This window comes from Agelaius tricolor, unplaced genomic scaffold, assembly GCF_023055355.1.
Source record: "Agelaius tricolor isolate 1412-34295 unplaced genomic scaffold, bAgeTri1.0.p SCAF_9, whole genome shotgun sequence".
In the NCBI taxonomy this organism is placed as follows: domain Eukaryota; kingdom Metazoa; phylum Chordata; class Aves; order Passeriformes; family Icteridae; genus Agelaius; species Agelaius tricolor.
The window spans coordinates 28028468-28051434 of NW_027269269.1; the positions used below are offsets into that span (position 1 = coordinate 28028468).

Genomic DNA, 22967 nt, shown 5'->3' on the forward strand with positions numbered 1-22967 from the left:
CAGAATGTTTGGTACGTTTTATTTAGCAACATACAAGGAACAATATAAACTGCCACATAAAACTCGACACAAAACAGCTGGAGAATCACCCCAACTCCCTCCCCCCCTAAAGTTATTTATTCAAAGTGGTACTTTTCTGTGGAAAATTTGTGTCAGAGCACTTGCTGTACACCAGTTTATACCGCTGCTTCTTGGTAATCTGTGTGGCATAAGAAAGTCACAAAGTGCTCCAATTTTGAACTTGCTGTAACTGTAACTTCCTAAAGGTGCTCTTGTGATTTCCCCAACACGTGTCCCACTGAAATGCACAGCACCCTTTAGAATAGATGGAGAGCACATATCTATAGTCAATTACATACAAATTCAATTCCATAAAACTTTATCACAGGTCACAAATTAGGATGTATGATGGACAAGAGAAAACACACAGTATAAGCTAATCATGCAGAGTGCCCTTTCCACTGCTCCCTCCCCACTCCGTGGCTTTCCCCCCCACACTGTATTTCAGACCAAAGGAGTTTAATGTTAGCATCACTGACCAAGCTCAAATCACAGGTTGAATTAACAAATGCAGATAGTTTCTTTCATGCCAGCACTACATGAACTCTGCTCCCAGTCATACCAGCTGTAAAAGTGTGGTTTTATAAGCTCTAAAGCATGTATACCAATATATGCTTAGAGTAAGTGCCATGATTTACTTCTACCAGAAAAATAACTCTTCACCTCCATTTGTCATTCCTTTCCTTTTTACTCTTTCCTCACTTCCCTCTAACACTGGAGTGGACCCAAATAATCTTCTATTAATAAATGGATTTTAATCTCTTCGGTGCTGCATCCATTTGCAGTCCTTTTCTTCATCCTGACACTAAAATATTTAGGAAAAAAGGGCAGGAAGATGAAAAAAAGCCAACAGATTTTAGGAATGTAATGGGGAACATAGATGACCTTGCTTCTATTTCAAAGTGGCCATAAATTCATTCACCCAGATCATGTCTGATAATTACCTGGTAATTATCACAGCTGGTCAACTTCTTCCAGAAACTGTTTCAGTTCTCTTCACTTATAGTTAATTTTTTTGCAGTAATCCTTTCCAAAGGATTCGAAAGATAAGGCCGAAGGTGTATTCAGAAAAAAAAAGTCTAATCAATAACTTTGTACAAACTAATCCTCACAGTCTCTCTGTGAGGTAGGCATATATTAACTCTCATTTTTACATACAGGGAATGGAGGCACAGAAAAATGTGCTCTTCCCTGTGGCTAGAGTAAATCAGTAACACAGGAAAAATTGCAGTTAGTTCCTGCCTTTCCACCTGCAGTAGAATTTACTAGACCAGGCTGCCTCAAATAAAAGTGAAATCCATGTGTTATTTGTTTTTAATAAGTAACAGTCAATTAGATGGCAGTACACTTTTCTCCCCCAATAAAAACCTCAGGGTCTTTTCTACATGAAAACCTCACAAAATATATTATTAAATACGAGGTTTTGTGGTGGGTTGCTTCTAGTAAGCCATGTGGTGTAGAATATGAAGAGTTTTAAACAAAAACCCCAAGACATCAGAATGTGTCCCTGTTCTTATCTGCAAGCACCTTGCACCACCAGGCCTGCTTTTCACTGCAGTTACATTCTTCCTGCAGAGTGTCAGCAGCAAACCCAGACAAGCCTGCTTAACTGCCTCATTCTTAGGCCAAACCAGTAATATATTGCACAATTTCCAAAAGCAATACAAGTATTCAGTTTCATCTACAGAGTGTTGAAACCATGACTATACAAGTGATCACACTTCTATCAATACTAGAACTTAGAATAATTTTAAAATAAACCAAAATTATATATCTGGAATATATGTTAGCATCCTTCTAAGGCCATACAGGATCTCATTTCTCAAACTGCAAATACCAGCATCCTTTAGGGAACACTTACCCAACCTTAAGCCTCAAGGCTGTTTTGCAACTTGGCTGTCAGGGCAGTAGAACTGTCCCATGTGGGCACATCCAAGAGAAGGCCAGCGCAGGGAGATGCCTTTCCAGCAGCGTACATTACTGGAGCAGCACAGGGACCTCAAGTGAGAGTCCCAGAACTGCCCAGAGAGTCCCAAAACTGCCCACAGAACTCCAGCTGACACTAGATTAAACCAGCATTTGTGAAGAGACTTAGCAGTGGCTCCTGTTAACATCCAGCTCTCCTTGAGTTAATGCTTCACAAATAATTTTTACCTTTATATAGTGTCAAACAAATATACTTTTTTCTCTACACTTAAACCTATCTCAGATGAAATGAATATTCTTAGGTGAGACTCTGGATCAGAAACTACAAGAAATAACTTTGCTGGTTACCAGTAGGGGAAGCCAAGGAAAATGGGTAGTTTAGGACGGACAGAGCAAAATAAATGCAGAGGAATTTTTTTTTTCTTTTTTCTTTTTTTTTTTTTTTTTTTTTCTTTTACTGTGGATTATTTCTCAATAAAAATAAAATCATGCCAGTTTTACAACTCTGGTAGCTTCATAGTATCTGAAGCAGCAATAACAAAATCTTCATAGAATTGTAAGTGGATGGGAGTCCAGACAATACTCCTGCCTGCTTGGTGAACTAAACAGAACCCAGATTCCCAATAGTCATTTCTCCAATGCTGTTGAAAACTGTAACTCACCACCAGTCTATCATCAACTCCAAATACAGGTTAAAAAAAATCCAAACCAAAAACACCATTAGCAAAATCTGCTTGAAATGCTTTCTCTCATGGCTACAGAAAAATTAGCCAAATTCTTTATTCCACTAGTAGTGAAACACCCCCCATGTCAACAACTGTGATCACATAACCTCCAGTATACTTCAAGTCCTTATGAAGTCACATTTATTTAGACTTAGCACATATGGTTTCCAGTGATGTTTCTGGTTTAGGCTCCAGCTTCTCTGGGAATTCTAGTTTTTCACAGATTGTCTCCTTTATGGGTAGATACTGAGAGATCTCGTTAGGTTCCGTGAACAGGGTAGGTGGAACATTCTAAAAAGCAAAACTTTTACATGAAATGAGTGAAAGAAAAGAGGGGATAAGAAAAAGTATTCCAACCCCAAACTATTACAGACAACCTATTATTTACTGGATGTAAACACCACTCCAGGCAAACTTTTTAGAGGCAAATGAAAAGTAAGTGAGGAGGAAAGATACAAGGAAATGTAAGTTCATGCATTTGTCACGAATAAAAATCAACAGCTGCAATTCCAAATGTGCCACAAATTATTCTGAGCCATTACTAGAGTTTTAAGGTGGCCTATTAACCTCAAATATTTGAGAAAAACTGAAAGAGTCTATTACCAAACAGATCTTAATCCCTAATATGGCTTGGAAGCACACAAATTTAACACATGAAATTTAACATCATGGGACATGGACTACCTGACTTTTAAGCTGAACAGTTCTATGAAAAAATAAAATAATAAAAACATTTTGTTAACTCAATAGTAGAAAAAGTGACCTAATCCTACACCCTGTCATGTGATCTGAGCATTTACAAAATGTAAATCTGCTCTAAAATCACCAAAACAAAAGTTGGATAAGCAGAAAGAACTTTCTTCTGTATTAATTCCAAACTGAACAAAGAAGGACTTAAGAGACACAGTATTTTCTATGCTGACCATAAAACTAAAAAGCAGACAGAAGGAAAAGAATCAAAGTTTTAAAAATACAATACCTTTAGACTTGATATTTTGCTTTCCCTGGATGTGTATTCTCGCAACATGTAGGTCTTGTCAGCCTAATGGAAAAAAGCAATCATCTGGTATCAGTAAAACAAGCATTTTAAATACATTTAATTTAGGAAGCATTGGAATTTGGTTGACCACAAATTGTCACATAGAAGAAATGGACATTCAAATTCATGAAGATAGATGACAACAATGTTTTTTCCAAAAACCACCTGCGTGCATGTTTAAAAAAAATTCTATGACTGAATATGCTTGTTAATTTTTACTCACATCCTGTATTATTTGTGAGATACCAGAACTCAATGTACTGTGGACAGTTATTTGCAAGTTACAATAACGTATTTGAAGACAAGACAGTATTGAACTCTTTACTGCTGCCTATTTTTCCTCTTGTGCTTCTTTCTCTAATCTATGTCTGTCAAATGTATTTAAATGATTACATCACATGACGGGTAGCCTAATCTGCTCATACACATAGCATCCAGGACTTGGTTGCTAGCTCAGCACCTCCACAATAATAAAATACACTCCGAAGTTTTTGTGCCCCAAACATCAGTATTAAATTAGAGGAATATCACTGGGTCACTGGAAGTAAAATGGCAAGGGAACCTCTGTAAAGTAACTCATGATGGAAAGTAAGGGTTTACCTCATGATGAAGCCTTGTATCATTCATCCTGATGAGTACCCCATCCACTCGCAAGAAGAACCTCAGCAGCACAAAAAAGCTGGAAGGCATAACTCTCTGCAAAAATAAAGATGGTCCATTCAGCACCTTACAAAGGTTTACTTTAAGCATGTACTTGTCTACATCAGATATTCACAATGTAAGACAATATAAGAAGTTTTCAAGAATTAAGTCAAAGTTTGGGCAGTTGATTTGCTACAGCTATGACTGGCCAGTGGGGCAGACAGTGTCTCAAAGGCCTATTAGGCAGGAAGCAGGAGGGAAAAGATTGTCCCCTAGAACAAATGACAGATAACAAAGGTTTCAAGACAACATAATTTCCAGTAAGATCATATTTCTAAGAGCAAGGATGAAGACCTTTGTGCTTTAACGTTTAAATCCCAGAAGGAACAACATGCAAAAAGCAGCTGTCTTTTGCATTAATCAGCCAACTGAGTCCCCGGGTATCTTTTAGACACCTCCCAATACTCACTACTTTCACACTCAAACTTGATACTCCATGATCATGGAGTTCATCTTCAAACAGGAGTACTTCTTCAAAAAACATGATTTGTTCCCTGGCTTTCAATTTTTCTGTATTTATGTGTTCTGTTGTAGGAACAACCTAGAGAAAAATATTAAGAGCAGTTAGCATATTAATTTTTTGCCAAACTACATAAAGTTTGTCCTGATATTTTTCATTCCCCAGTTTTAAAAAGGAAAAAACTTCTCAGGCACTAAGCTTAAAACACCCCAAATTTGTAAGAGAAAAAATTAAAATCAGAGTTTCCAAGAGTTTCTTCTTGGAAGTAATATCAAGCAAAACCAAAATCTAAGAGTGAAAAATTCTGACTAAACTTCTCCCTGGGTACCAGGCTCAGTAGGGTTTCAGCTGCAAACAATTCCGCTTTCTTTCAAAACATTTGAAGATATCTTGTGTTCAACATACATATGAGAAATTCAGGTTTATAAACAGATTTCTGTGCATTTAACACCCCTATCCCACAACACACCTTGAAAATTATTCTAGTAAAGCCTTTCCACAGAAATCAAGTACCTGTATGTTTTCTATCTCATGGTCTCCACAGACAGTTCTGGTGTCCTAATACTATGGACCAACATTGTTTATTTCTATGCTGTACTTTTAATTCCAGCACAACTCAAATGATCTCTAACTGAAGCAATACTAGTGAATTAATACATCTGCTTAGTAGCAAGCAATCTGTATGCAGTAAACAGAAGCTGCAAACTTCAGTCTTATTTTCACAAAAATAAAGACATGGGAGGGCCTGTGAGTTTAAATATGAGGAATTACTGAGCTGCTGTTGCAGAAAAACATCAGGCCACTGAAAGTAGCCAGGTCAAAAAGCAGACAAACATGCAAGCAGCAGAGCATGAAGGCACTACAGAATGACACAGCTGATAGTTCTGCTGTACGTGAGCAGCTCGGGGCTCCGGAGCAGTCCCCAGCAAGAGCTGAAGCCTCCCAGGTGCTTTAATCCTAAAATGCTTTAAGACACCACCCACCCTCGTTATTAAAATAAGCCATGATTTAATTAGGATAAAATCATGAGCTGAGAAACATGAGAAGCCCAAATTACACCATGAAATCAAAAATTATGAAGCACAAAAGATTTTGAAGAAGCCTACTGAAAGGTAAATGACAGCTTCAAAAAAAGCTTGACTGAAGCAAGATGCAGTCAGCAATTAACAAGAAGAAAACTATTACCTTTAATGTTGCAGTATCTCCCAGCAAAGTTCCTTTGTAATCTGTAGTGTAAGTCCAGTCATATGGCTTGACAACTTCCTTACTGTGCTCAGTCTCACTCCTCAACAGTGAAAGAGAAAACAGCTTTGTAGTAATTGCTTTATAGCAATTCTCAAAAAATTACAACCTCACATAAGACTGTGCATTAGAATTCTGACACTGTTTCAAACGAAAAACAGCAGCATTGTCTGAGCTGCAATCACAATGTCAAGACTTAACCATGGTTTCACATCTGTTTCCATAATAACTTTGAAAACAATTATGAAAATTCTCAATCTATTTCAGTTCTATGACTCAAAATAAAGATTCTCAGGCAATATTGCTGAAAAATCTGTATTTGAAGATCAATGTCTCTTTAAGTAGGCAGAAAGTGATCTCTTGACAACTCACAGCAATCATTAACACTGCAATTTAGCTTAGTTTTCATGATAACTTTGCTTTGTTTCTGTGCTTTATTTCCAGATGCTCTACAACTAAATCCAATTTTGTAAATACTAAGCATCATAATTAGTTCTCATGCATCTTAGCCTTAGGAACAAAGCATGTTCTGCTTTGTTCCTAAGACTAAGATTTTGAACACGTACAGCACTTTCCAACACCACACAATACGGTCTTGTAATGCTCAAGGCTCTATGAGTTTAAATAAACAGAAACAGCATTAGGTCATGTTAAACTTGACATTTACTTTAAGAAAGCCATGACACAGCTGAAAAATACAGCTGATCCAATTTAACAGAAAGGATGATGACAGCAAAGAAAAGCAAAGTGACCTCTGTGATCACATGCTATATCTAGGGTAGAACCAAATGCAATGTGGTCCTCAAGAGTTCAATTTGTTCCTTTAACTACTGTATGACAGTTTCATATACAACACACCAGTACCTGCCCACTGGTGATAAAATACTGTACCTGCTCTCTTGCCACTCCTCTGCACAAGCGACTTTGATCATACCTTGACAATTATTGACACATTTTAAAGCATCTGTAGCATTGAACTCAATTCCAAAACCATGGTCATGCTGTATTCTTAGGACATTGTCTCCAAACATCATCTCTGGCAGGGAAGGCATGTGTAATTCATCAGCCAACCTGCAGAGAAAAATAAAAGAGGCATCAATCAGCTGATCACAGCTCAGTGAAAGCAGTCCTTGTTTTGGAACAAGGATTCTTTAGACCATGATAACTTAGAAGACACATCACCAGGTTAATCATTTCACCTGAAATTCAGACTCATTGATCTGAAGTGACTTTTCCACCAAAAAAGTACTACTAAAACATTCCTTCACCATCAGGCTCACACAAAATTCTCACACGTGAGGAATCAAGAGTATCTGAGAAACATGTAGAAGCCATTTTCCACCTGTGCTAGCAAATCCCTGGATGGTCAGTGGACCAACTTCAGTAGGTGCTCAAAGAAACTTTTAGGAACTAGGACTCATCATAACCAAGTTTGAATTCACTGCACAATGGTCCATTCCTCCAAATTTAGAAGCCTAGAAAAAAGATGCTTAAGACAACCCTGGCAGAGAATGTAAAAAGTGCAGAAGACACTACTGTACTCTGCTGGTAGAAGACATGTACCGGCACACTTCCTAAACTCTTCCTCCTCACCTACCTGACTTCCCAAGATCAAAAAGGAATATCTCACATCTGGAGAGGAAAAAGCTTTGGGAAATACACCTATTTGAGTGAGGGGAGGGAGAAGAATGTCCTAATCATAATGTTCACATTATAGGTAACAAGGCTGAACAAAAGTGGTTATTTCTGTAACTCTTAATACAAAAGAACAGTGTCAACCTAACTAAAATAAAAATAGTAAATTTCACAGACCTGGAAAATAAGATCCTATGCTTTTCCCAAAGAAGGCAGAATAACATTATGAACTTTTCCATTTCATCAAGTGTAGGAACCCTTGACCTGAAAAACCCAACCCCTGCATAGAAGAGTTCTTAGCTATGGCACATTTAATCCTTCACCTTTCCACACAGGTTGCTGAGGGATTTTTGCAATATATATTTGCCAGAAATAAAATTCCTATAGGTACTAATAATGTTCCCCAAGCAATAAAAAAGACAAAATGGGTCACTGTGACCTTGTTGCACCTCCTACAACTGGCCTCAGCTCATTGATCCAGCCTGTCCAGATACCTCTGCTGAGCCTTCCTACCCTCCAGTAAATCAACACTTCCACCTGGCTTGGGGTCATCTGTGAACTTACTGAGGGTGCACTCAATCACCTTGTCCAGACCATCAATAAAGATACTGAACAGGACTGGCCCCAATACTGAGCCCTGGAGAACACCACGGCTGATGGGCCAGCAGCAGGATGTAACTCCATTCACCATCAGTCTTTGAGCTCAGTCATCCAGACAATGTTTTACCCAGCAAACAGAGCACTCATCCCAGCCATAAGCAGCCAGTTCCTCCCAGAGAATGCCTTATTAGCCTCAAAAAAAAGGTAAAAGCAAGATAAATGAAAGTACATTAACAAGACTAATGAGAATCCTATGTATACTGAAATTTATTCCAGAAAATGAAACCAAGAAATATCTGCCAAATCCATCTGTCTTTAAGGTATGGCACAGCTGAACTCTCCAGTTCCACATTAGCAAATCTGACTTAAGTACTTGATGCTGATACAGGAACATTTCCTCCAATGATTTCACTGGACTGGAAAGTTCTACAAGAAGAGAGCAAATTATAAATTTTTAATGAAAACCACTATCTTAAAATAGCTACTACTGAGACATGGTATGAGATGTTAGAAATATTCTTTTTCAAAAATAATTTAAAAAATCAGGCTTCTAATTAGCGGATCTCAGTTCACAGAGATCCAGAGATCCAAAATCGTTATAATCATATAATCAGAATGGTTTGAGTTGGAAGAAACCTAAAGGTCAAGTTCCAACCTCTCTGCCATGGGAAAGGACCTCCACTAGACCAGGTTGCCCAAAGCTCCATACAACCTGCCCTGGGATATCTCCAGGGATGGGGCATCCACAATTTATCTGGGCAACCCGTTACAGCGATTCACCACCCTCACAGTCAGGAATTTCCTTCCTAGGGTCCAATCCAAATCTCCTCTCTTTCAGTTCGAATTCATTCCCTCTTTTCCCCACACTACATGCCCTTGTAAAAAGTCCTTCTTCATCTTTCTTGTAGGCTGCCTTCTGTAATCATTAAAACAAAATTTTGGAAATTACCTGTAACCCAAATAGCCCGAGTTCTCCAGCCAGAGAATCAAGCTTGAGGAGAAGGAACAATCCCGGGAACCGAACAGTGTCTCCCCCGCCCTGGGAACGCTGCGTGTTTCCTTCGCAAGGCCACCCGACGCCCCCAGCCCCTCGCTGTGACGGCTGAGGCCGCAGCCCCGCGGTGGCTCCCCGAGCAGCGGGGACACCGTGCTGTGCTGTGTCCCCCTGCGCTCCCGGCCCGGAGCCCGCCCCACCTCTCGGCCTGCGCCGACTTCATGATATGCGTCCGGGCGGCGCTCAGCTTCCACGGCCCGAAGGTGAAGTCGCGCCGGCTGCTCTGGAAAACGGGGTGCATGGCGGCCTCCTCTCTGCCGAGCAGAAGGCAGGAGGCGGCGGAAGGGGCGGAGGTGACGGAGCCGCTCTCCTCCCGCCTCCTCCCGCACAGCACTCACAGCAGCGCCGGGCGCCCCCGGAACCGCCGCCCCGTGGCGTTTCCGCTTCCAGGGCCGCGCGGCGCGGAGCCCCGGCGGCGGTGGAATCCTGGGATGCCTCAGGAAGAGCGTTGCCAGCAGGGCGAGGTAGAGGATCCTGCTCTTCTGCTCAGCTCGAGTGAGCCCACATCTGGAGTGTTCTGTCCAGGACAGGAGAGACATGGAGCTCCTGGAGCGGGTCCAGCGGAGGGCAGCGAAAATGATTGACTGATCTTCGTTAGGTGGAAGGGCTGAGGAAGCTGGGCCTGTTCAGCCTCGAGAAGAGGTGGCTGAGAGGGGCCCTTATCAATGTGTACAAATATCTAAAGAGGAGATTCCAAGAGTATGGATCCAGGCTCTTCTTGGTGGTGCCAAGCAATGGGACAAGAGGCAATGGGCAGAAACTGATGCACAGACGTTCCACATGAACATAAGGAAGACTTTCTTTACTGTGCAGTGACCGAGTACTGGAACAAGTTGCCCAAAGAGGTTGTGATGCCTCCACCACTGGCAATATTCCAGACCTGTCTAGACACCACCATGTGCCACGTGCTCTGGGATGACCCTGCTTGAGCAGGGTGGTTGGACCAGATGACCCATTGTGGCCCTTTCCAACCTACCCAGTCTGTGATTCTGTGAGGTGATATGGGGGGGCAGATGGGTGAGGAAGGGAGTCCACACTTCTCTGTGCTGCTGGAGCCACCGTGGGGAGAGTGGGCTCTCTAATCTCCTCTGCCCAGCATGAAGAGCCAGCAAGCTCACCCTGTTCCAGCAAAGCTGGGCTGCAGAAGCCAGTGGAGAATGTGTGCCCCACAAGTGCTTGTGCCTCCAGGTACTTCCCCATGGGTACTTTACCAAGAGCAGTGGGACAGCTGGGTAGGAGCAGTTTTGGGGAGCTCTGAAGCCTCTGGTAGCCCTGGACCATCTCCATGGCCACACTCACAGTTGCAGCAAGCATTACCTGGCTCCATCACACAGGTGCCCTGTGCTATGTTAGTACACACGCGTGTGTGCACACAGAGTCACATCTGGGCAAGGCTAGAATGGGGCACAGTGGATCATCTGGTCCAACTTCCCTGTTCAAGCAGAGTCATCCCAGAGCGCACCTGGCATAGGATTGTGCCTAGACATGTCTGGAATATCTTCAGTGAGGGAGACTCCACAACCTCCCTCGGCAACCAGTGCACAGTCACTCGCACAGGAAATAAGTTCTTCCTCACATTCAGGTGGAACTTCTGTGCATCAGTTTTTGCTCATTGTGGAATCTCTTGTGCTGGTTCGATACATTTTTGAATGCTGTCCAAAGACGGTCTTTTTAAAATGTCAAAGTGCAATGGCATAGTAAGCTTTAAAAAGTCCTGTAGAAAAGTATCAGTAGAACTGGTTGAAAATGATACATCAGCTTGGTATTCCAGCACTGATGGGTAGGTGCTTGTCTTGCTTTTCTGCATCATCAAAAGGGCAGACTAACTCCCTATGGACTTTCCCTGGCACAGGAGCAAGACACTCAGTCCAGCTCCTGCTGTTGGAACATTGGAGCAAACTGAGGCAGCAGCCAGAGGAAACTGATGTCCACAGCATTAAAACCTCCACAGAGCAATCAAAATATAGCACAGCTCATATCAAGGCAGTCACCCTCTGTGCTCAAGGGCATTGCCAGAGAAAGGAAGGAACTAGGGAGGCACAAGCACAGCATTTAATTTTTGTTCACCCTTTACGCTGTGCCCTTTATACTGACACTATATCCAATGTCTTGCTTCAGATGTGTGTGTGGGGAAAAACTCTTTCCCAAATCTTCTTTGTGTTACTTTTAATAGTGTTTGGGGGGTCTAGGAAGTCTCGTATTTAGGCTCTACGGCTGCCTGGCACTACGAGCCGGGGCAAATTACTTTACCTTATCCATGGAAACTACTTTTCCCCTGCCTTTAAACCGGGTTCCCGGGAAGTGCACGGACCGCCCCGGGACGGCCGCGGAGAACATGGCGGGCGGGGAGGAGGCGCGGCGGGCTGAGGCTGGGGGGCGGGACGGCGGGAGGGGCAGGCACGGGGCTGGGTCCGTGCCCATCTCGGGGGAGGCTCGGACCACGGCGGCTGATGGGGGTCCCGGGCGCCCCAATCAGGAACGTACCGCTCTGGCGGCGGCGGGCGGTAAGTGCGGAGCCAGGAAGGGGACAAAGACGGCGGGACGCGCTGGCTCCCGGCGGGTGGGGGCGAGGCGATGGATGCCCGGGGCGGAGGACCCTTTTCCAGCCCTTTGTTCGCTGCCGGAGGGAGCGCGGGGGCAAAATGGCGAAACCCCCGTTCCCCACCGTATTTGCGACTCGGTCCCACTCGTTTCGTGGGTGTGCGGGAAGCCCGCCCGCGCTGCCCGCGGCCGGGATGGGATGGGATGGGATGCTGTCCCCACCTGGACAGCCCTGGCCCGGGAGGGCCACCTCTGCCCGAGGTCACTTTTTCCCCGCAGGGTGCAGCAGGGCAGTGAGGGGACGGGGAGCGCCAGGTGCTCCGGGCATCGGTATCGCAGGGTGCGGCCGCGGGGGAAGCCGCCTTTCCAAAACCCGCTCCGGCCAAAAAGTGTTAGAAAGGCACACAGAGGTGGTGCAGGCATGCTGAGAAAGAAACTCGAGGAGAAGTGTTTGTGCACACGTCCTCAGTCACAGGCTAGGGAAGAGCCAAGTTATGTTTTTTTCAAAGCATGGCCCAGTAATGTCTTTAATTATGTTCTTAGGAAAGTACAGATAAAAATGGGAAAAAGGCGTTCTTTCCAGACTGACAGTGCTGCCTAATGCCACAACAGCCACGCAGATGGAAGCATTTCTGTGAGTACTGTCTGGGACCCATGTCTGCCACAGTTGCAGAATTAGCTAAGATAACTTTCCTGAGTCCCTTCCCAGAAATGCTAAAATCAACTTTCCATTCATTGATGGACTCTTCTACTTTTTTTTTGGTCTGCATATTTGCATTTTTTTGTTTGTTTGTTCATTCATTATCCTACAGATGTGTGAAGGACTGAATGAAGTAATAAGTGATTGCCATGTGAAGGCAGCGCAGAAAAGAGGAATTGCTAAGGAACTGGAAGAAATAACAAGGTTTCACAAAATGAGGCTGCGAATCAATGGATGGATGCTAACACTGAGAAGTCAAGGATTAAAGGTTCTCAAGCATTTCTGTAGCATGGACCGCATCTTAATGCAAGGAAGTGTCTTTCAAACCTCATGTACAGAAAGTCAATTCCTCTAGTCCTTTGGCGTTGGCAGTAAAATGCAATCAGCAGTGTAGCTAAGGTGATTATGAACATGTAGAAATTATGTTGGGACAGTACATGCAGTGGTGGTCCCTGAGTTTTTGAATGTTACTTAGCAACTATTAAGGAAGAGTCAGCAGGATGTCAGACTGATCTCTGGGGCTGTTCAGGTCCGATCCAGCTAGCTCTGGACCCTGGCTCCTCACAGTCTTACAAGGACAAAAGTAAAAGACTAGAGGCGCTCTTTCCTCTCAGAACAATCCATCATGATCCATTGTCCCACTTTATTGTGGAACCACTCTAAGGAAGTGCAAGGGAGGCAAAGAGAGGTTGGAAGTTTCCTCCCGGGAGATTTTAAGTGCAGGGGAAGGGGGGTGAAGGAGAGGGGCTACAGCCAATGGGATACAAATGAGGAGAGGGGCGAGGGGAGGGGTAGATCAGGGAGAAACCACCACCACTGGGGCTTAGGGGAGAGGGGAAGACCATGTGATATGAGAGGGGAATCCCATGAGGATACAAATATACTATTCAGTATGTTTGTAAATACCAAACCCAGTGCAAAACAACAACTAAATAAACTATTTAGTGCAATACAATAGCAGAGTATGACTAGCCTGGCATCCATAGACCACCAGCAAATGCTGTATAGGCAGAATACAAGGTAACTATCAGGATAGGCAGAAATTTTTTAAAAAGTAACTTTCTTTAAAGTAAGATAAGCAAAGATATTTGATATTTGTCTTGTTTCTTGAAGAAACAAGTGATATTCTTGTTTCTTCACAGCCTAGATGAAGGGGCTGGTAAGTAAGACTTAGAAACAAGTAAGATCTGTAGAAAATTTTAAAGTAAAAAGTGCCTATTTTCTTTCTTATTTCCCTTCCCCTTCACCTCTTCTTGTCTTCCCTGTTCTAGGCTTGGTGTTATCCTCTTTGGTGTGCCCACAGGCAATTTACTGCCCCTTCACTTGCCCATCTAAAATATGTAGTTTCCTGCATGCTACAGGTAAATTTTAACAAAGGCAAAAGGGCCTCCAGTCTTTGGAAAGAGTTTGAAGAACTATTACCTGGATGTTTCTGAGCATTGTTCTGCTTCTAGCTGCTCAGCATGTCTTGGCTGCTCCAGATCTGCACACTCTGACCATGAGCAGCAATTCCTCCCTCAGCAATGGGAAGGGCCTGAGGAACCTGACCACAGAGGAAGATGGGGCAGTCAGAGTCACTGAGTCCGTTGCTATAATTGTCATTGCCATCTTCATCTGTTTGGGCAACCTGGTGATTGTTGTCACTCTGTATCGCAAGTCGTACCTTCTCACCTTGAGCAACAAGTTTGTGTTCAGCCTGACCCTCTCCAACTTCCTACTCTCCGTGCTGGTGCTGCCTTTTGTTGTGACCAGCTCCATCAGGCGAGAATGGATCTTCGGGGTTGTTTGGTGCAATTTCTCAGCCCTGCTCTACATGCTGATCAGCTCAGCCAGCATGCTCACTCTGGGACTCATAGCTATAGACCGGTAAGCTGCTCTTTGGTAATGAATTGTAACAAATTGTCTGCTCCTCTCATAGAGTAACCACTGCTTGTTCATAGAGTTGAGAAGCACTTGCAGAGGGTTACACAGTGTACTGATGGAGTATCATTTTTACTTCAGCCCCTCATGAAATTTTGATGTGGAGCAAGAGAAAGTGATATCATCAATAATGGAAAATGCAGACATTCATCCAGAGTTTTTTAAAGCTCTTGATGGTATAATAGCATACTATTTGATAAACATGAAATAGTGACTTAAAATTCCAGATTATACCCTAAGCACACACTCACACATCAGAGCAGATTTAATGGTTGCATGTGTGCCTTCAGCCACATTTGACAGTTTTGACTGCGGTGATACCTACTTTTACATGTAACTGTTTCTAGAAAGAGGGTTTCTGAGTCTGTTTGAAGTAAAAATAACTAGATATCAGCATCATTAAAGCATGTTCTTTTCTTTATTGTATGGCTCTTATGCTCCCACCTTGCCCCGCAGGTACTACGCTGTGCTGTACCCAATGGTTTATCCGATGAAGATAACGGGCAACAGAGCAGTGGTAGCTCTTGTGTACGTGTGGCTGCACTCCCTTATCGGCTGCCTCCCTCCCCTTTTTGGCTGGTCCTCCTTGGAGTTTGATCAATTCAAGTGGATGTGTGTGGCAGCCTGGCACAAGGAGGTCACCTACACGGCCTTTTGGCAGATCTGGTGCGCACTGCTGCCATTCGTGGTCATGATGATCTGCTACGGATTCATATTCCGTGTGGCAAGGATTAAGGCCCGCAAAATTCACTGTGGGAGTGTTGTCATTGTGGAGGAGGAATCGCAGAGGAATGGGAGGAAGAACTCCAGCACCTCCACGTCATCCTCTGGCAGCCGAAGGAATGCTTTCCAAGGGGTTGTTTACTCAGCCAACCAGTGCAAAGCTTTCATAACCATCTTGGTTGTCATTGGGGCTTTTGTCATTACATGGGGACCTTATATGGTAGTAATAACATCAGAGGCACTTTGGGGTAAAAACAGTATTTCCCCTGCTTTGGAGACGTTGGCTACATGGCTGTCCTTTTCCAGTGCCATTTGCCATCCCTTAATTTATGGGCTGTGGAACAAAACAGTGCGCAAGGAACTCCTGGGAATGTGCTTTGGGGATCGGTATTACCGCAAGTCCTTTGTTCAGCAGCACAGGACATCGAGGCTCTTCAGCATTTCCAACAGGATCACAGGTAAGATGTGGCTGCAAAAGACACTTTCTTAATATCACCAAGAGCAAGGCTTCCTGTCTGCCTGTGTTTGGAATGTTTCAGGGCTCTCTAAAGAGAGTTGGATGTTTCTGGAATTTTTAGCAGTCCTTTATCAGTCAGGTTACATTTCAAAGGAGAATTTTTCTCTTTTTTTATAGTTAACATCGTTGTCCTACTATAGTAAAACTTTCTGAGGTACAGAAGACATAGTGATGAGGTCAATAAAAATAATTTATTTTCTTCTTTCTCAAACATTTCCTTTTGTGTGCCTTCCATTTTGTGTTGCCCAGATTTGAGCTCTACCAAAAGTACTTTTTACTGCACTTTTTCTTTGATCAATGGCCTTATGCTACAACTCTTTAAAATCTGCTAAGGTTCCACTGCCATAACTTTCTGCAAGTTCAAATTTTAGGCTTAATTGTTGGGAAGAAAAGATCATAAACAAAGTAAAAGTAAAACTGTGTTAAACCATAAAACTATTTGGTGTGTTCCCAAGTTGCAGACTGAGACCTCCAGTTGCTCAGTTTGGTGGCTTGGTTTGTTTTTGTTTTTTTTAAAGTAGCAACGTAGTGACATTCAGATTTTTAATAGTTTCCCTGATCATGTTCAGAAGCTTCCAAAAATAGAACATCTTCAAGGGATATTTCATGCAAAGGCATGAACTGAAATTGGGAAGGATGATCTAAAATGCAGAAAGAAGATGAGAGCAGCAAGGCATCTGTTATCTTTTCTGCAACCTGGGAACATTGGGAGAGACTGTCATGCAAATGAAAGAGTTATGGAGCTTTAGCCACATAACAATCTCCAGGAGCTGTGGCCAGTCTGTATCCAGGAAATGCTATGGATTAATACATTGGAAAATGAGGTGAGGAGGGAAAAGACAGGAAATTTCTTTCTTTTTCCAAGCGATAAACTTGAAGCTGTCATCTTCCTATCAGACGTCTTAGCTGGAGGCTGATAGGGAGGAGAAAAAGACTCCCAACAAACTCACAACAAAATCTCAAGGTGGGATCCAAAGCAGCACCTTTGTAAAAATCTCACAATCTCCTCCCTTCTTGTTTTGGAGATTTGAAAAAATTTGGGCATCTCTGTGCCCCAACCTTGCTCCTGAGCTTCTTCCCACACTAATGGCCTGTCACAGCTGCCTGTGGCTACCAGGTCATTGTCTGTCTAGAAGATGCCTGGCCAATCTCCCCATCCATGTGAGAGCATATGTTTGGTGCTTAGCCTGTCTGGCTGATAAAACACACAGATGCAGCAAGAGTGGGAAGGAGATGGTGTAGAGAGAAAGAAGACTTGCTTTTCCAAACCTGAAAGGTGCTGACTGGATTTCTAAGATGGGAAGTCCAGAAGCTGTGCTCTCTGCTTCACCAAGGTAAGTTTTATATGCAGAATAATAAATAAGGCAGTAGAGTGGGTATTACTAGAAGAGGGTTTTACTTCTGCAAGCTTCTTAACCATTCACTGTGTAACAAAAACAAAACTTTCTTGCAGATTTGGGACTATCACCTCACCTTACTGCCCTCATGGCAGGTGGGAGGCCATTGGGAAACAGCAGCAGCACAGGAGATACAGGTTTCAGCTGCTCACAGGATTCAGGTATCTGCAAGTTTCTTGATCCCTACTTGGGCAGAAGTTTGCACTTGGCAGTAGTCTTGTGGACAGTCAATATTTACAGCCACAGATGTCTCCTGGTGGACAAATGACATGAAGCATCTGTTCTAGCTGTTCCAACAAAACTGCTGCAGTTGCTTTTTTCCTCCCTTGCCCTCAGTAGATTTACTTGCAAAATAGTGCTTACGGAATGGTGACACTCTCTTGGTAATGTGTCCTGGGAACAAGACTCACTGCTTTTGTGCCCTTCTCCTTCAGTTTCTGTTGTTCTTTGGAGACTTTCTGTGTATCCACAAGGAACAGAGCAGCAAAGTGCTGTGAACAATGTGCTTCTCTGTTTCCTATTTTGTAAAAGACCTTGTCTTGTTCATCCTGCAGTGTAAACATAAACATTTAGGATGGTTTCAGCTTATGATTTCATTACTACTTAAGATCTCTCAATTGAAGATGGCTTGGAAAAGGGAACAAAAGAGTTCTGATGGTAATTTTCTATCCAGATCTCTTGCTAGATTTTTCTGGCAGTTAATGCAGCTACCAGTCCTTAACTGCAGTAGTTATTTTAGAGAGTATTTCTGCTCTAGAGACACCAGAGGGTGATCTTTTAAGGGTTGCTTGGTGTAAGGAGTTTGTTTCCTACTTTTGTAAAGGAAGTCTGTGGAGCTGGGATTTATTTTTGGTAGTTGTTTTCTGTCTGTTGTAGATATTCTGCAGTTGTATGTGATAAAAGAGAGCAGCCTCCTGGTAAACCTGCCTCAGTTAAGAGAATGTGGTGTTACCATCTTGTGACAGCAGTTTAAACAAATGAACAAAACTAAAGTAATGCCAAAATGCTGTTAGAAGTGCCATTGCTGGTTAAGGAGGGAGCACAGTTCAAAGCCTGGGAATAGATACACAGTGATCTACTGTGAAATACTGTTTCACTTTGTATGCTTTTACTGTGAGTTACTAAAGAGCAGAAGGAAGCCTTAGTCCCTCTTGCATGTTGCTTGCTGCACGTAATACATGATCCTGGGGCCTGCAATGCCCAGTCTTTAATCAAAATATTTCCCAATCCTTTCAATGAAAACTGACCTCATTCTTTTCCTGTGCAGTGTTTAATGTGAGCTGAAATTTACTCACAAAAGCTGGATTTAGACATCTTTTGAAGGAACTGCTGAAAATAAGCTGAAAATGTTTTGTTACCATATTGTATCTCCCTGTTACTGTTTTACTTGGGGTTTCTTGCTCTTTTCAGGAACAGATACAATGCTTCTTGAAGATTATAGCTCAGATGGCACTCATGCCCCACACTGCATCTGTCCTCCTCGAAGGAGGAGTTCAGTGACATTTGAAGATGAAGTGGAACAAATCAAAGGTGAGTGGAGGGGTAAGCATGAAAATGCTCCGAGTCAACTATACTGAATGTTTAGGAAACCTCACAGGACCATGAGAATTGTCTTGAAAAGTATCTGACCACTGTGTGCCCTGACAGACCTGATCATTCATGCAGGTACAACAGAAAGCAAAATCAGGCCTTTCTTCCAGATCTCAAGTAGCAGCAGTCAAGGACAAGAGTTAGAAGCTGGGATTCCCTGCATATATAAAAATTAAATTGCACAGCAGTATCCTCTCTGCAATTCCACTCATCTTAGTGACTGTTACAAGTTTTGCCTGTTTTGTGTTTCTTGGGAAATATATTTTCCTGCCCTCATATTTTGGTTGCATTATCTCTGTGTTTTTCATTTGCTGTCTCTTGTCAACTTTGTCACTTACAGACTTGAAATTCTTCCATTTACAGACTTCAATGATTTGAATATAATTTTATTCTGTTTAATTTACTTCTTCTTACTTAAATTCTACTTTGCTTTACTGGGTGTGTTCTTCAGCATGTATGGGTGAAAACAGATGAACCACATGCAATTTTTTCAGTCAGCTTGTTGATTCTGGGCTTGCAGAACATTGCAGTGATCATCTGTAAAATGTCAGAACATGATTTTATTCTAACAGTTACAAAAATTTCAGTAGAAGACTTGATAATAACAACTGAGTTTTCTAAACAATATGTGATTGTGGACAGGATGAAAATGAGCAGAATTCCTTTAAGAATCAAGTAATAATAAAACCTGAAATAATGAGAAAATTCTTTCTATGGAATTTTTAAACATCTTGGCAAAATTCCCTTTTGCCCTCTTCCCAGCATGAGATTAATATTTCCTTGTACAAACACATTAGTATACATTTCCCACTATCTTTCTGAGTGATTACCTAGGAGCAGACATCTAATTTCTTGTGAGAGTGAAAGAGGAAAGTCTTAGTGCACAATTCCCCACAGGTTTAGCAGTTCTCCCTGGTGAGTCTCAGGCTTTTCAGCATCCCTGAGGCTTTAAATTATTTCAGCAGCCTCACTGAAGAGTTACATTTAGGATGAACTCTTCTATTGGTCAACATGTTGGTGGGTAGAGAGCTGTACAGATGCTACAAAAATAGCTGCAGATTATCCCAGGTCTGAAGCTTTGGAAGCTTTGTGTTCATAGAATGGTGTAGGAAGCTTGAGTATTATTGGTAAATAACTGTTGAAAAATAAATAATTGTTGGAAAATAACTCTGTAGTTATTTTCCAGAGGGCATGATCATGCCTTTACAACAGGATCTATATTAGTTTTCAAGCATTTGCACAGCCATGCTTACCAACTGTTACCTATTTTTTTTTTCAGAGGCTGCAAAGAATTCTGTTCTTCATGTAAAAGCTGAAGTGCATAAATCTCTGGACAGTTATGCAGCCAGTCTGGCCCGAGCTATAGAAGCTGATGTGAAACTCAGCCTGTTTGGGGAAGATGCTTTACCAGGAGCCCTGTTCCCCTCATGGACTCTGGCAGGAAGCAGTGGGAACATCCGGCGTGGTGCCAGGCCCCATGCCAGCCAAAGACTGAAGCTGCAGAGCATCGATGAAGGGAACGTTTGACATGAGCACTGGAGTGGGAAAACAGAATGAAACCACTAAGTAGGTCCTACTGCAGCTGGTAGTGTTTCACCAGAACCAGGACACCTTGTCAGAATGTTTCCAGTGTTTTTTCACACGGAGATGGCTGAGTTCTGTTACTTGCATTAGCATTTTACAGCAGTGTTTTTTTACTGGTTGGGGTGCTACTGACTCTTCTGCACGTCATTATCACACAGCACATAAGGAAAGCAGGGCTTGGTTTCATTGACCACATCATTAGTCAGTTGAATCTTGGGTCCATTGACCAAAGCTGATACTGGAACAAAACAGAAAAGGTATGTGCAGTGTTTAATTCATTGTTACATCCATTCTCTTCTGACCACCAGGATAATCAGCTGATACTTGATAGTTGTAGTGCTCTGATAGGAGCTTGTGCATTGGATAAGACATAAAGCCTTACTCCCAGCTGAGCAACATGGACTTCACTAAAGACAAAACCTGAACTTTTCCCAGAGCTCATGCAGATTATGGTCCTACTTACCTTTGCTGGGGGATATTTCTGTCTGTTCAGCCATCAGAATGCCATATCTGACATTGGACTGTTTTGCTTCAGCGGCATGGGAACACCAGCTCCTCTGGATGTAATGAATGGGAGTAAACATGTGCTGGGAACAGCACAGAGATGGGATTTGAGGAAATTATTAGTGCAGAATTCTTGGTTTCTTTGAGAACTTCAGCTCATGTTTTGCTGTTATTAAAAGGGCTGTGCTAAACCTGACAGAATATAAATGAGATATTATCACTTCATATTCAGGATTCATTTTCTAGAGAGAAGACAGCTGTTTGTTTGGTTTTTTTAATCATGAGGGAATGTAGTATTTAAGCTGTAGTTACCTCAATGCTTTTATTTCTTGGAGTATTAATTCATTAATCTCAAAAATAAGAACATTTGGCACTTATATTGCACTTTGCATGTTCTTAAGCACTGTACAGACATTACCTTGTTAGGCCTTGAGAGGGTTGATCTGCCCGGCTTGCCAAAGAAGGGGAACTCTGCACAGCCAAGCTGCTGGCAGTGAAACAAGATGCAAAGGTGGCAAGTTTTATAAGAAAAAGAGGGATGAGGTGGATCATTCGAGTATATCCAGCTTGAGGAACCTTTCTGTGCCTTTGTGGGCTACCCCCTTCCTTACTTTGTGGGGTTAAAACCCTGCCTTACTGTGTATGCCAGAGAGGAGATGTAAGTGAGCAGGATAATTCCTTGGGGGTGGGTGTCAGTAGCAAATGGACTTAAGGACCAAGGGTTTGCATTTGTTTACTCTGTGTCTGCTCGCCTCTGCCTCTACCTTTCCCCAGAAGTGCTTTGTATGAGGTTTTGCTGCAGATTGTTTGGAAATCATGATCAGGATGTTTCCATCTGGGTAAAAATGGGGTGTACACTCATTGAGTTTTGTCTTTGTATGACTTACTCAGAGGCACAGAAGCAAAGTGTTATGAGGCAGAGCCTCTGTCCAGTACTATATTTAGACGTCCTATTTGTCTTTGTTCCTGATTCAGAGATGTATTTCAGCACAAGCTTATATCCATCTCTGGACAAAGCAACTTGACTTTCTGAACTAGCCTGAATCCCATTGCGTTCCCATGTAAAATATAACTGCATGCTTAAAATTCAGTACATGGTTTGCTGGTTTAAGAACAGGCTGTTAGAGCAAGAACACTTAAGCTCCAGAAAGCTGGCTCTTAGCATAATGCAGGAATAAATAAATTAATAATAGGGAAGTTCTAACTCCTGCATTTTGTACATCTAATGTGTTAGAGAGATTGCATCTGTGGGCACTCATAAGGAAAAAAACCAAAAATCCCAGTATTTGCCAGGAAACGCTCTGCATCGAGGTCATTATTGCTGTCATTACCATTACCATTCCAATCACAGTCCATTGTAGTATTCAACACTCGTTAAGTTGTGCACTTGCCTGGAAGGTTTTTTTGTGCATCCCTTTTATTCTGTATTGCTGCTTGAAACAAGTTGAGCAGGGCCGTTGCTGAATGTCAGAAGGACACACACTAGTATGAATGCATTGTGGAGGAGTAGGTGCTGGCCCAAAATGCTGTGTTTAGGAGAAAAAATTCCAAGGCACGTGTGGAAGCACAAAATCGATAGTATTGTGTAAAAAGTACATTTTTCACACAGGTACTGAGACAAATGCAGCCTTCAAGAAGGTCAGGGGGGTTACAAGAGTTTACACCATGGCTGAATTTGGCTGCTTGTGTTATGTCAGTAATCTGATATTTAGTGTAAATGTTGTTCATGTTTTTGTACCGACATTATAACCCTTCCATAACTCTGTTATTACCAGAGTCGTTCTCTCACTTGAGTTGTCATTAACAAAAACAGTAATTGAGAAATGCACACGTTTTGTAAAACTGTATTCCCATCTTAAATACAGAAGAGAAAAAAAACCAACTGCTTTCCAGTTCCTGATGGACTGTGGTGTTTGTACTATTATTTCAACTTACATTCACCTTTAAGTATTTTACTTTTTAACGTGTGTCCAGCTGGCGGGATGATGCTGTCAGGCGCGGCAGCTAGAGCCGTTTCCCGGACAGGTAGGTGTCCCGGGTGGAGCACG

The 22967-nt window shown here is 42.5% G+C and overlaps 2 protein-coding genes across 8 annotated transcripts; one reads left to right on the forward strand and one right to left on the reverse strand.

Annotated features, from left to right (window-relative positions):
* Positions 1 to 2: 2 nt before the first annotated feature.
* Positions 3 to 9818, reverse strand: TIPRL (TOR signaling pathway regulator). Of its 2 annotated transcripts, none has more exons than XM_071433423.1 (7): positions 9584 to 9818; positions 7046 to 7225; positions 6098 to 6197; positions 4862 to 4993; positions 4351 to 4446; positions 3691 to 3753; positions 3 to 3015 (listed from the first exon to the last, which is right to left on the reverse strand). In XM_071433423.1, the coding sequence occupies exons 1-7, from the start codon at positions 9682 to 9684 to the stop codon at positions 2971 to 2973; spliced, it is 717 nt and encodes a 238-aa protein (XP_071289524.1). In that variant the 5' UTR covers positions 9685 to 9818; the 3' UTR covers positions 3 to 2970. The 2 variants fall into 2 exon arrangements, with proteins under 2 accessions (XP_071289524.1, XP_071289523.1); XM_071433422.1 differs by having other exon boundaries at positions 3 to 3002; positions 9584 to 9817.
* GPR161 (G protein-coupled receptor 161) lies at positions 9785 to 22801 on the forward strand. Of its 6 annotated transcripts, none has more exons than XM_071433408.1 (9): positions 9785 to 9907; positions 12538 to 12618; positions 12797 to 12952; positions 13956 to 14045; positions 14139 to 14550; positions 15061 to 15785; positions 17298 to 17402; positions 18652 to 18771; positions 20111 to 22801. In XM_071433408.1, the coding sequence occupies exons 3-9, from the start codon at positions 12919 to 12921 to the stop codon at positions 20356 to 20358; spliced, it is 1734 nt and encodes a 577-aa protein (XP_071289509.1). In that variant the 5' UTR covers positions 9785 to 9907; positions 12538 to 12618; positions 12797 to 12918; the 3' UTR covers positions 20359 to 22801. The 6 variants fall into 6 exon arrangements, with proteins under 6 accessions (XP_071289509.1, XP_071289512.1, XP_071289507.1 ...); XM_071433411.1 differs by lacking the exon at positions 9785 to 9907 and adding an exon at positions 11836 to 11947 and having other exon boundaries at positions 12797 to 13083; XM_071433406.1 differs by lacking the exon at positions 9785 to 9907 and adding an exon at positions 11836 to 11947.
* The last annotated feature ends 166 nt before the right edge of the window (positions 22802 to 22967 follow it).